This window comes from Lissotriton vulgaris, chromosome 2_1, assembly GCF_964263255.1.
Source record: "Lissotriton vulgaris chromosome 2_1, aLisVul1.2, whole genome shotgun sequence".
Taxonomy (NCBI): Eukaryota; Metazoa; Chordata; class Amphibia; order Caudata; family Salamandridae; genus Lissotriton; species Lissotriton vulgaris.
In genome coordinates this window covers 1,408,987,371-1,409,000,514 of record NC_141687.1, presented here as the reverse complement: position 1 = coordinate 1,409,000,514, position 13,144 = coordinate 1,408,987,371, and the positions used below count along the sequence as shown (strand labels likewise).

Sequence of the window (13,144 nt, the reverse complement as noted above, 5' to 3'; positions counted from 1 at the left end):
ACTTTGCATGTCAGTGATATTTATCACTAATGACATGCAAAGTGGGCGTGCCAAGATGTTAGCGTCTGGAAACAGTCGCTAACATTGCTATCTCCTATTACCAACTTTTGGAGATATTCGCGCTAAGCGCGAATATCTCCAAAAGCTAACACCTGCCCTGAGCAGTTCTTAGCCATTTTATCCAATGGGAGGTGGATAACATGGCTAAGAGCATTAGCTCGGTAATGCATGAATATCGCTGACTTTTCAGCGATATTCATGCATTGCGGCAGATTTTTATCGCATTTGCGATAAACCTTGGTAATACCAAGGTTTATCTGCGATAAAAATCGCCGCAGCTCAGCGATAATTTTTTCACGCTAACCAAGCAATAGCGATAATTATCGCTATTGCTTGGTAATATGCCCCCTGGCCTGACCTGGCCTGGACCCGTTGGATTGTTGCTGCTAACAGCAGACCCGTGAGCTGTCAGTGGAACACCTAAAAAAACGCGGGTCCCTGTGCCAAGCAGTTGGCCCCTGTCTAGACACTGCATAATGCCACAGACAGGCACCGGCTTTCAGTAGGACGGGGATCTGTCAGAGCTGTTCGCCTCAACCGGGGGACCCCAAACTGGGGAGCTAATTTACAAGCCCCTTGCGCCGCTGCTACGTCACTTTTAAGATGGGAAAAAGTGATGTAAGGGCGGCGCAAGGGGCTTGTGTGGGCTCCCCCGGGTGAGGCGCGCACCTCTGATTTCTGACCGCTCCTGGGTTAAAAGTGACGCACTGGCAGGGCAAGGGGCGTTGTAAATAATCCTCTGAGTGTCCGTCTATCCGTACCCTTGAGCTGAAAGAAAGCCGAGGCCGGAACATAAAATGGAACAATTGAGACCACTGCGGGGTCAGTGGAGTCATTATGAGAATGGGGCTGTTTGTGGCTAACAGACTGTTATAATTTGGGATACATGGGCACTGTGGCACATCCGCTTGAAGAGCTTGGGGGCATGGGCAGAATGTAAGGAGCATTGGCATGGCTATCAATAGTGCAGCAGGTGTAGTGACACCGGGCTCCTGGGGTGTGAGGAGCCCTCTTCATCTAAATTAGTGTCTGTCTGCCTCTCGCACCCATTTTTTTTTTTTAACAGGGTTTTTCTTTTTAGCTAGCCCGGGCTTGCCTCGAAGGTATCAGAGCGCTTTACAGGAGTACCAGTTGAGTTTCACAATAATGTAATTTCTTTCTTTAGGGCACAGCTTTCCACGCTACAGATAAGAAGTTCGCTTTGACATCGAGGTCGTTACGCTACAACCCTTCTGCAACCCCCAAAGCCATCACCTCTTACGCACACTAACGCCAAAGCGCCTGGAGGCGAGTACGCTCAAGCCACACGCTGCACGAAAAGCATAATATGTTACGGAGTGTACACGCACCTCTTTCAGCGCTACATAATGAATTAAGGTACTGTATAGCGCTTAAAAGGCCAAACACTGTGTGGCACCACGTCACACGAACAGATTGAAAAAGAGATTTAAAAGAAGTACATACATCTGGAGAGGAGTCTGAAAATAGATTTTCATGGGTTGGAGAACTGATACAAATTTTAGAGCGCCAAGAGGTCCGCGCATCGGTCACTAGTTCCTCGGAGTTCATCATGAGGTTACGAATAATGGGGCATATTATCAAGGGGGTTTATCTCCGCTTTTTTGGCTTTAAAAGCCAAGAAAGCGGAGATAAAATTATCTCCCTATTACCAAGCTGTCGCTAACACCAGTTAGTGACAGCTAATAGGAGATAGCGACCATCTTGGGCCCCGCTTTGCATGTCAGTGATATTTATCACTAATGACATGCAAAGTGGGCGTGCCAAGATGTTAGAGACTGGAAACAGTCCCTAACATCGCTATCTCCTATTACCAACTTTTGGAGATATTCGCGCTAAGCGCGAATATCTCCAAAAGCTAACACCTGCCCTGAGCAGTTCTTAGCTATGTTATCCAATGGGAGGTGGATAACATGGCTAAGAGCATTTGCTCGATAATGCATGAATATCGCTGACTTTTCAGCGATATTCATGCATTGCAGCCGTTTTTTATCGCATTTGAGATAAACCTTGCTAATAGCAAGGTTTATCTGCGATAAAAATCGCCGATGTGCGGCGATAATTTTCGTCTCTAAACAAGTTAGAGACAAAAATTATCGCTAGTTGTTGGTAATATGCCCCAATCTTTTAAGAACCAAGCGCCAAAAAATGAAATAGAATTAAAACTCACCACTCAGGAGCCTGGCAGCCTTGCAGGAGGCGCACACAGCTATGAGAAGAGATGCCAACGTGGTGAGCAGCTCCATGCTGGCATAGTGCGACCCGGCTAGGTGTGAAGGAAGAGTCTGGGGCTCGCCTGGTACATCCTAGGGTGGCGGAGGGCGCGGGTCTCAGGCACTGGTGCCCTGGCGCAGGCCTGGCAGCAAAGAGCAGTCAGACGTATTTTTCATCCAGCGCAGACAGGAGCAGGAGGAGGAGACCGGGCCGGCGGAGGCTCCGTCCCCTTCTGAGTAATGGGCAGCGCTGAGCACATCGCAGCAGCACCAGACCCCCCCCCCCCCCCCTCCTCCCCCGCACCCAGCTGCTCGGATCGATCGATTTCGATATTAATTAATGCGCTGCTGGGGAGGAGGAAATCCAGCTGCGGTGCGCAGTTACCAGTCTGAGGGGCGAGGCAACGGAGCTGGATAGCCAGGATAGTGGGCACACGAACCGGTCAGTGCCAGTCTCCTGATACCCAAGCCAGGATAGTGGGCAAAGGAGCCAGCCAGCGCCAATCTCCAGGTACCCACGCCAGGATAGTGGGCACACGAGCCAGCCAGCGCCAGTCTTCAGGTACCCAAGCCAGGATAGTGGGCACACGAGCTAGCCAGTGCCAGTCTCCAGATACCCAAGCCAGGATAGTGGGCACACGAGCCAGTCAGCGCCAGTCTCCGGGTACTCTCATTCCTGGTGTCAGCCTCCGCCAAACCCTTGCCATGCACTCTTCTTCGGTGGCAATCGAGCAACTGGTCTCGTGACTTCCCCGCAGCCAGTCCCCCAGCGCCCAGAGGCAACTTGGCAGTACAAAGCGCCTTTTAAAGTTTTGTTATAAAAAGAAATATCGCAGGAAATGTCATTTCGGGCTTCAAGCTGAGTATATTTGCCTCAGCACGGCGGAAAAAGCACATCCTGCCCGGTTGAAAAGCATAAACATATTGCGCGTCCTGCTGGACGCGAGGAAGCATGACCTGCCCGACAGACAGACTGCAAAGCTCTCATCGCGCTCACGTCTGCTGTCTGTGAGCTATGGTAAGCGCCGAGAGGCTGCCAGCCGCCAGTCCTGGCTGCTGCCTCACCCTGATAGCCGAGGTCTTCACTGCCAGCTTGCAGTCTGTGCGCGGTTCAGTGTGGCCAGGGGCAAAGAGCGTGCCAGCCTGCGGCCCCGTCCCCTGCGCCACAGCCAGACACCACAGCCCCCCTCACTCTGTGTACACCGCAGCCTGTGTAGCTCCTGCCCACATTGCATGGGCGCACCAAGGAGCCTGCTTACAGTTTATTTTGTAATTGCATTTAAATAGCGCTTACCACCTCTGACGAGGCGTCGAAGCGCATGATCGCACTGTTCCAAACTGCCCTTTTGTTCGTTGTGGCAACACATGACAACAGGTGTCACTCTGCAGTGCCCGCATTTTACACAGCCACTTTTAGTAGCTGCTCCCTGAGGGTGCCATCAAGAGACTGTGCCAGATGCCAGCCCCTTCACTGCACACATGCAAAGACAAAATAACATTAAACTGCAAGGGCCTCATTTATGAGGCTGGGCGTCACTTTTACGCCGCCGGTGCGTCACTTATTGTGACACACCAGTGGCGTAAAATATGCGCCTTGTTGCGCCATATTTACAAAGTGACGCATCTAGGTAGATGCGTCACTTTGTAAACCCCTGCACCACATTATACCTGCGCCAGGTATAATGTATGCAAGGGGGGCGTATTGACACAAGGAAGGGTCGTAGAAGTGACGCAGTGAAATCTATGAGATTTCACTGCATCACTTTTAGGACGCCGTTGAGTCAAAATCTTGCACCTGCCTCACAGCAGGCGTTAGACTGACGCAGGCCCTTTCACATGGGGCTTGCCCCATGTGGAAGGGAGCATTGCTGGAGTTATGTCACTTTTGCGACACACTCCAGCAATGCGTCACTTTTGCGCTTACAGATACGTCAGAAATACTGACATATCTGTAACTCCTTGCGACATGATGCGTCATACATTGAGAAGTGACGCATCGCTGCTTTCACACAGCGATGCGTCATTACTCATAAATGAGGCCCCAAGTGCGCAGCTGCGACGCGACTCGCTGCTGGACATGCAGGGCCCTCCACCACGCACTATACCCTGCTTCCTCTGGGCACAAGCAGCATGTTCTGTCACCACGCAGTCACCTCTCTGCACTCAGATACCCACAACTGGGATCTTGTGAGCACCATCAGCATGCCTTACCAGCCAGCAGGCACCCGTGCTGTACATACATATGGAAAGGCCTGGTTTATGCAGCAGTGGAGCTGGAACAGCTTTCAAGAGTGGGGGTGCTGCCATCGATGAACTCGTAGGGCTTGTGAAGCCTCACACAAAGAACACGTGAAGCAAATGAGCCACGCCCATTCATGGGAAGGTTGTAGGATGTAGTTAGTAGTGCATTTTGGAGCACTATGTCGCAAACATACCACTAAAGCATGGTGCGGAAGCACGCTGTCATTTGCAGACAGGACACCCTCCATTGAAATCACCACTAAGTTTGCACACTTACAGTCTCACTGCTAAAACTACATAGGCACAAACCATAGTGTGTAGAAAATAATGTCATTTGTGCATCACCAAGTGAAGTGTCTTCATTTCTTTTGATCCTAGTAAAACCTTTGTTTCCATCATACTTCAGAATTACAAATTAACAGCGCTTAATTTGTGCTTTCCTAACCTCTCATCTATTCTGAAATATATGCGCAGTTCATTTATAGGTATTTACATTTTGTATTTTGTTCGAAAACAAGACATCCTGCAGCCTTTCCTTTCACACTAGCAAAAGAGTCACATGGCTCATTTTACATAATCCTCTCACTTTGTTGTCAGAGAAACAAAAGTAAACACCATTTTCCATATTAGCAGCAATTTGTCAGAAAACACAAGTCTGACATTTGACCTCTGTCTTTGAACACACAGCAAACATGGCAAGATAAAACACAATTTATAGGCATCATTTAAATGCATCTTTATTGCTCGTTCACATTTAGAACTCCAGCATGGTTATTTTGGAGGTGCTGCAGCACCCCCTACTCCCCTACATCCAGCGCCTATGTTACACAGTAACTCACTGTGTTAGTATACTTCCACTGGGTTGGATTGTGATTAAAAATCGGCCCTGGCACGATAAAACAAGCATTGGAAATGCAATCGGGCTCGGATTTATTTGAGTTTGAGCTAATGGCATTGTAAATGGCAATGTCTTTTCGCCATGTGTTATGGAGTGTGTGCATGTGGTGTGTAGTGGAATTATGTGGGTTAGATTGGAATTGTAGCAATGGTGGCATGCTGTGCTTTACATGAATATGTTTAAAAGTAAAGTGTACCATACTGAGATTGCTACAATAGTTAATTGTGGATGCGTTAACAATTGATGCGTGCACTGATGGCTGGTGGTGTGTGTGACTGCCTGTAGAAATTGTGCACTGATGGCTGGTGGTGTGTGTGCTTGGTAAAAGAGTGCACTGCCGGCTGGAGGTGTGTGTGCCTGGTGGAAGGGTGCACTGACGGCTGGTGGGTGTGTGGTTGGTAAAAGCGTGCACAGATGGCTGATGGTGTGTGTGTTTGGTGAAAGCGTGCACTGACGGTTGCTGGTGAGTGCGCCTTGTAAAAGCATGCACTGACGGCTGGTGTTGTACACCTGGTGGTGTTTGTGGTTCGTGAAAGCGTGCATTGATGGCTAGTGGTGTTTGGCCCTGGTGAAAGCGTGCACTGACGGCTGGTGGTGTGTTGTTGTGTGTGTGGTTGTGTGTGTAGTGGTGAGTGTGTGGTGGTGAGTCTGTGGGGGTGAGTGTGTGGTAGTGAGTGTGTGGTAGTGAGTGTGTTACACCAATGTGGCCCACTGGTGCCACTGCACCTGCTGCAGCAATGGTAGCTAAGCCACACTGGTGCCACTGTACCTGCTGCAGCTACCACACACTGGTACTACTGCAACTGCTGCACTAAACTGGTACCACAGCACCTGCTCCACCAATGGTAGCTACGCCTACGCCACACTGGTACCACTGCACCTGCTCCACCAAAAATAATTACACCACACTGGTGCCACTGCACCTGCTCCACTAATGATAACTATACCACACTAGTGCCACTGCACCTGCTGCACAATGGTAGCTATGCTACACTGGTGCCACTGCACCTGCTCCAGCAATGATAGCTATACCACACTGGTGCCAGTACTGGTGCCACTCCAGCTGCTCCACCAAAGATACTTACACCACACTGGTGCCACTGCACCTGCTGCACAATGGTATCTATTCCACAGTGGTGCCACTGCACCTCCTGCACAAGGGTAGCTATGCCACACTGGTGCAACTGCACCTGCTGCACAAGGGTAGCTATGCCACACTGGTGCCACTGCACCTGCTGCACAATGGTAGCTACGCCACACTGGTGGTACTACACCTGCTGCGCTATCATAGCTAAGTAACACTGATAACACTGCACATGCTCCACGAATGGTAACTACGCCACACACTGGTGCCACTGCACCTGCTGCACAATCATAGCTAAGCAACACTACCACTGCACCGGCTCCACCAATGGTAGCTACCACACACCGGTACCACTGCACATGTTGTACCAATGATAGCTACGCCACACTGGTGCCACTGCACCTGCTGCACAATCATAGCTAAGTAACACTGATAACACTGCACCTGCTACACAATGGCAGCTACCACACACTGATGCCACTGCACCTGCTGCACAATCATAGCTAAGCAACACTACCACTGCACCTGCTCCACCAATGGTAGCTACCACACACTGGTACCACTGCACCTGCTGCACTAAACTGGTACCACAGCACCTGCTCCACCAATGGTAGCTAAGCCTACGCCACACTGGTACCACTGCACCTGCTCCACCAAAGATACTTACACCACACTGGTGCCACTGCACCTGCTGCACAATGGTAGCTATGCCACAGTGGTGCCACTGCACCTCCTGCACAAGGGTAGCTATGCCACACTGGTGCAACTGCACCTGCTGCACAAGTGTAGCTATGCCACACTGGTGCCACTGCACCTGCTCCACCAAAGATACTTACACCACACTGGTGCCACTGCACCTGCTGCGCAATGGTAGCTATGCCACAGTGGTGCCACTGCACCTCCTGCACAAGGGTAGCTATGCCACACTGGTGCAACTGCACCTGCTGCACAAGTGTAGCTATGCCACACTGGTGCCACTGCACCTGCTGCACAATGGTAGCTACACCACACTGGTGGTACTACTCCTGCTGCGCAATCATAGCTAAGTAACACTGATAACACCGCACCTACTCCACGAATGGTAACTACGCCACACACTGGTGCCACTGTACCTGCTGCACAATCATAGCTAAGCAACACTACCACTGCACCTGCTCCACCAATGGTAGCTACCACACACCGGTACCACTGCACATGCTGCACCAATGATAGCTATGCCATACTGGTGCCACTGCACCTGCTGCACAATCATAGCTAAGTAACACTGATAACACTGCACCTGCGACACAACGGCAGCTACCACACACTGATGCCACTGCACCTGCTGCACAATCATAGCTGAGCAACACTACCACTGCACCTGCTCCACAAATGGTAGCTACCACACACTGGTACCACTGCACCTGCTGCACTAAACTGGTACCCCAGCACCTGCTCCCCCAATGGTAGCTACGCCTACGCCACACTGGTACCACTGCACCTGCTCCACCAAAGATACTTACACCACACTGGTGCCACTGCACCTGCTGCACAATGGTAGCTATGCCACAGTGGTGCCACTGCACCTCCTGCACAAGGGTAGCTATGCCACACTGGTGCAACTGCACCTGCTGCACAAGTATAGCTATGCAACACTGGTGCAACTGCACCTGCTGTACAATCATAGCTAAGTAACACTGATAACAATGCACCTGCTACACAACGGCAGCTACCACACACTGGTGCCACTGCACCTGCTGCACAATCATAGCTAAGCAACACTACCACTGCACCTGCTCCACCAATGGTAGCTACCACACACTGGTACCACTGCACCTGCTGCACTAAACTGGTACCCCAGCACCTGCTCCCCCAATGGTAGCTACGCCTACGCCACACTGGTACCACTGCACCTGCTCCACCAAAGATACTTACACCACACTGGTGCCACTGCACCTGCTGCACAATGGTAGCTATGCCACAGTGGTGCCACTGCACCTCCTGCACAAGGGTAGCTATGCCACACTGGTGCAACTGCACCTGCTGCACAAGTATAGCTATGCAACACTGGTGCAACTGCACCTGCTGTACAATCATAGCTAAGTAACACTGATAACAATGCACCTGCTACACAACGGCAGCTACCACACACTGGTGCCACTGCACCTGCTGCACAATCATAGCTAAGCAACACTACCACTGCACCTGCTCCACCAATGGTAGCTACCACACACTGGTACCACTGCACCTGCTGCACTAAACTGGTACCACAGCACCTGCTCCACCAATGGTAGCTACTCCTACGCCACACTGGTACCACTGCACCTGCTCCACCAAAGATACTTACACCACACTGGTGCCACTGCACCTGCTGCACAATGGTAGCTATGCCACAGTGGTGCCACTGCACCTCCTGCACAAGGGTAGCTATGCCACACTGGTGCAACTGCACCTGCTGCACAAGTGTAGCTATGCCACACTGGTGCCACTGCACCTGCTCCACCAAAGATACTTACACCACACTGGTGCCACTGCACCTGCTGCACAACGGTAGCTATGCCACAGTGGTGCCACTGCACCTGCTCCACCAAAGATACTTACACCACACCGGTGCCACTGCACCTGCTGCACAACGGTAGCTATGCCACAGTGGTGCCACTGCACCTCCTGCACAAGGGTAGCTATGCCACACTGGTGCAACTGCACCTGCTGCACAAGTGTAGCTATGCCACACTGGTGCCACTGCACCTGCTGCACTATGGTAGCTACGCCACACTGGTGGTACTACACCTGCTGCGCAATCATAGCTAAGTAACACTGATAACACCGCACCTGCTCCGCGATTGGTAACTAAGCCACACACTGGTGCCACTGCACCTGCAGCACAATCATAGCTAAGCAACACTACCACTGTGGGACGGTGTGGAACTGGTTTAAGTCATTTCTGACCGGCCGCCGACAAATGGTCTGGGCATCTCCGTTTTCCGCCGAAATGCCGCCGCTGGAGGTTCGGGATCCTCAAGGGTCTATCCTGAGCCCCACACTTTTTAACATCTATATGGCCCCTCTGGCGGTGTTGGCGGAATCTTTTTGTGCCCGGATCATATCCTATGCTGATGACACCCAGCTCCTTTTTACGTGTAATAAGGGTGAGGGTTTCGACGGCAGCCGGATCAAGGAATGCCTGGGCGCTGTTTTTGACTGGTTTCAGAGGCACAGTCTTAAATGCAACTCCGATAAATCGGAGTTGCTTTTTTTCGGATGTCCACCCGATCCCAGTTGGAAGACATGGTGGCCCGAGGATATGTTTCCGCCTGACGCTGCCTCTTCAAAAGCCAAAAATCTCGGTGTTCTGTGTGATGATGATCTTTCCTTCAGACCCCAGATTATTGGGCTGACAGGGAAATGTTTCGGCATCTTGAAGATGTTGCGGAAGTTTCTTCCACTGCTGTCGCTGCAACATAAAAAAATCATTGTTCAGGCTTTGATAGGCTCGCGTCTTGATTACGCGAATGCCCTTTACCTCGGCCTTCCCAAATATCTGCTGGCACGTCTGCAGATCGTGCAGAACTCTGCTGCCAGAGCCATTTTTGGCCTACAGCGTAGGGCAAAAGCCTCGGAGTTGCTTAGGAGACTGCATTGGCTCCCTGTCTCTAAGAGAATTACTTTCAAGGTTTTGACCTTTGCCTTAAAGGCCCTTCACTCGATTGGCCCAAAATATATTGGGAAGCGTATGGCTTTCTATGCCCCCAGGAGGACTCTAAGGTCGGCTTTGCTTGCCAAAGCTGTTGTTCCTGCTATCAGACGCGCTCGCATTGGAGGTCGCTCCTTTCGACACTTGGCACCTCATTGCAGGAATGAGCTTCCTGTTTCCTTAAGGAAAGCCAACAGTTTGTTCTCTTTCAGAAAGGAATTGAAGACCTGGCCTTTCTCCCACTAATACTCTTTCGGCCCGCGGTGGGGTGTTGTGTTGTGTACTTTTCTTCAGTTCTCTTTGCCAAAGCACCGGGACACTCGATGGAGTAGCCGTGCGCTATAAAAGAGACCCCTATAACATAACATAACACTGCACCTGCTCCACCAATGGTAGCTACCACACACAGGTACCACTGCACATGCTGCACCAATGATAGCTACGCCACACTGGTGCCACTGCACCTGCTGCACAATCATAGCTAAGTAACACTGATAACACTGCACCTGCTACACAACGGCAGCTACCACACACTGATGCCACTGCACCTGGTGCACAATCATAGCTAAGCAACACTACCACTGCACCTGCTCCACCAATGGTAGCTACCACACACTGGTACCACTGTACCTGCTGCACTAAACTGGTACCACAGCACCTGCTCCACCAATGGTAGCTACGCCTACGCCACACTGGTACCACTGCACCTGCTCCACCAAAGATACTTACACCACACTGGTGCCACTGCACCTGCTGCACAATGGTAGCTATGCCACAGTGGTGCCACTGCACCTCCTGCACAAGGGTAGCTATGCCACACTGGTGCAACTGCACCTGCTGCACAAGTGTAGCTATGCCACACTGGTGCAACTGCACCTGCTGCACAATCATAGCTAAGTAACACTGATAACACTGCACCTGCTACACAACGGCAGCTACCACACACTGGTGCCACTGCACCTGCTGCACAATCATAGCTAAGCAACACTACCACTGCACCTGCTGCACCAATGGTAGCTACCACACACTGGTACCACTGCACCTGCTGCACTAAACTGGTACCACAGCACCTGCTCCACCATTGGTAGCTACACCTACGCCACACTGGTACCACTGCACCTGCTCCACCAAAGATACTTACACCACACTGGTGCCACTGCACCTGCTGCACAATGGTAGCTATGCTACAGTGGTGCCACTGCACCTCCTGCACAAGGGTAGCTATGCCACACTGGTGCAACTGCACCTGCTGCACAAGTGTAGCTATGCCACACTGGTGCCACTGCACCTGTTCCACCAAAGATACTTACACCACACTGGTGCCACTGCACCTGCAGCACAATTGTAGCTATGCCACAGTGGTGCCACTGCACCTTCTGCACAAGGGTAGCTATGCCACACTGGTGCAACTGCACCTGCTGCACAAGTGTAGCTATGCCACACTGGTGCCACTGCACCTGCTGCACAATGGTAGCTACGCCACACTGGTGGTACTACACCTGCTGCGCTATCATAGCTAAGTAACACTGATAACACTGCACCTGCTCCACGAATTGTAACTACGCCACACACTGGTGCCACTGCACCTGCTGCACAACCATAGCTAAGCAACACTACCACTGCACCTGCTGCACAATGGTAGCTACCACACACTGGTACCACTGCACCTGCTGCACTAATAATAGCTACACCACACTGGTGCCACTGCCCCTGCTCCACTATTGATAGCTACACCACACTGGTGCACTGCACCTGCTGCACAACTGAAGCCACCGTGTATATAAACACAGCTGTAGTCAGGTAGAAGGAGAACACAGAACAAGCACAAACGCGGGCCACTCACTGCAGACTGGTGAACGCGCCCAGAACATCTGGATTCCATTACAGCGGCTCCCTGACAGCTCCTAATTGTAATTTATAACACTCCTGTGCGCATAACCACACAAAATATGGCGGAAGTGGCCAAAATGAATTACATATGGTTTATTGCGTGAAGGCTACTAGAAAGACAGCACCGCGAAGACCAATTACCATCCAGATGGCAAAAAAAACTACTGAAAAATCTCGTGCACTGAGGAATTTTTCCTGCATGATTCGGAACCCTTTAACAATAAATGTAAATGTAAATGTACATGTATTTATATAGCGCAAACCGCCCACATCGCAGGCATCTAAGCGCTTGCTTAGGGAACCCGTCCTGGTATTCCCCTGTGAGATAACCCCGGCAGGGTATCCACAAGGTGAAAGCCAGGCATCCCGCCGGGAGGGGCCGTTGTGGAGATTAAGCAAGCTATTGCCCAGAGTCGCAGAGTGTGAACCCGTGAGTCGAGTAGGCACCGGAGCGAGAATTATCGAGTCCGTGGAATTATTGAGCCCAAGCCCCGTCGAGGCGGGGAATTGAACCCTGGTCCAGGGCCGATCTCAGCTTCCGGGTCTGTCGCCTCTAACCCCTGAGCCACACTTCTCCAATAGGAGCTCGGAGCTCCGCCCCACTGCTGACGCAGTGGTGACATAGGCCGAGCCCTAAAAAAGTGTCCCGCATTAGCATAGTGCCTTTCCGCAAACCATTGCTTCGGCAAAAGTTGAATAAAAAAAAGGGGGGGTGGTAAAAAAAAATGCACGGATTCGTTTACACTGGTGAAACACACCTGAAAACAAGTGAGGCCACTCAGGCCCCACGCCCCGCTCAATATGCATATATTAATGGGGCCGGCCCAGCAAGCTCTTGCATGGAATTCGTTTTTGTCGCTGCCTCAGATTTACTCCTCCTTGTAAATCTGGGGCAGGGTCAAAAGTAATGGCACGCAGCAACCCCGTGCACACGCCTAATCCCTGCTGATGAGAGGTAATGACCTCGAAAACACATGTCCAGGGATGGCAAGCACACCAGTGAACACCCTCAAGACTCGGGTAGAAGCGCACCCGCTGATACCTACTACATCGACCATCATGCTCCG

General features: G+C 51.3%; 1 protein-coding gene across 2 annotated transcripts in view; it reads right to left on the bottom strand.

The window, feature by feature from the left end:
- LAYN (layilin) overlaps positions 1-3,292 on the bottom strand; it is a 98,219-nt gene extending 94,927 nt beyond the window's left edge. The window contains exon 1 of one of the 2 annotated variants that reach the window (XM_086957172.1): positions 2,249-3,292. Coding sequence is in view for 1 of the 2 variants with exons in the window: in XM_086957171.1 (XP_086813297.1) it covers positions 2,249-2,324 (76 nt within the window). In the remaining variant the exon portion in view is untranslated. The remainder of the gene's footprint in view (positions 1-2,248) is intronic. The other variant, XM_086957171.1, reaches the window with a different exon arrangement.
- Positions 3,293-13,144: the final 9,852 nt, after the last annotated feature.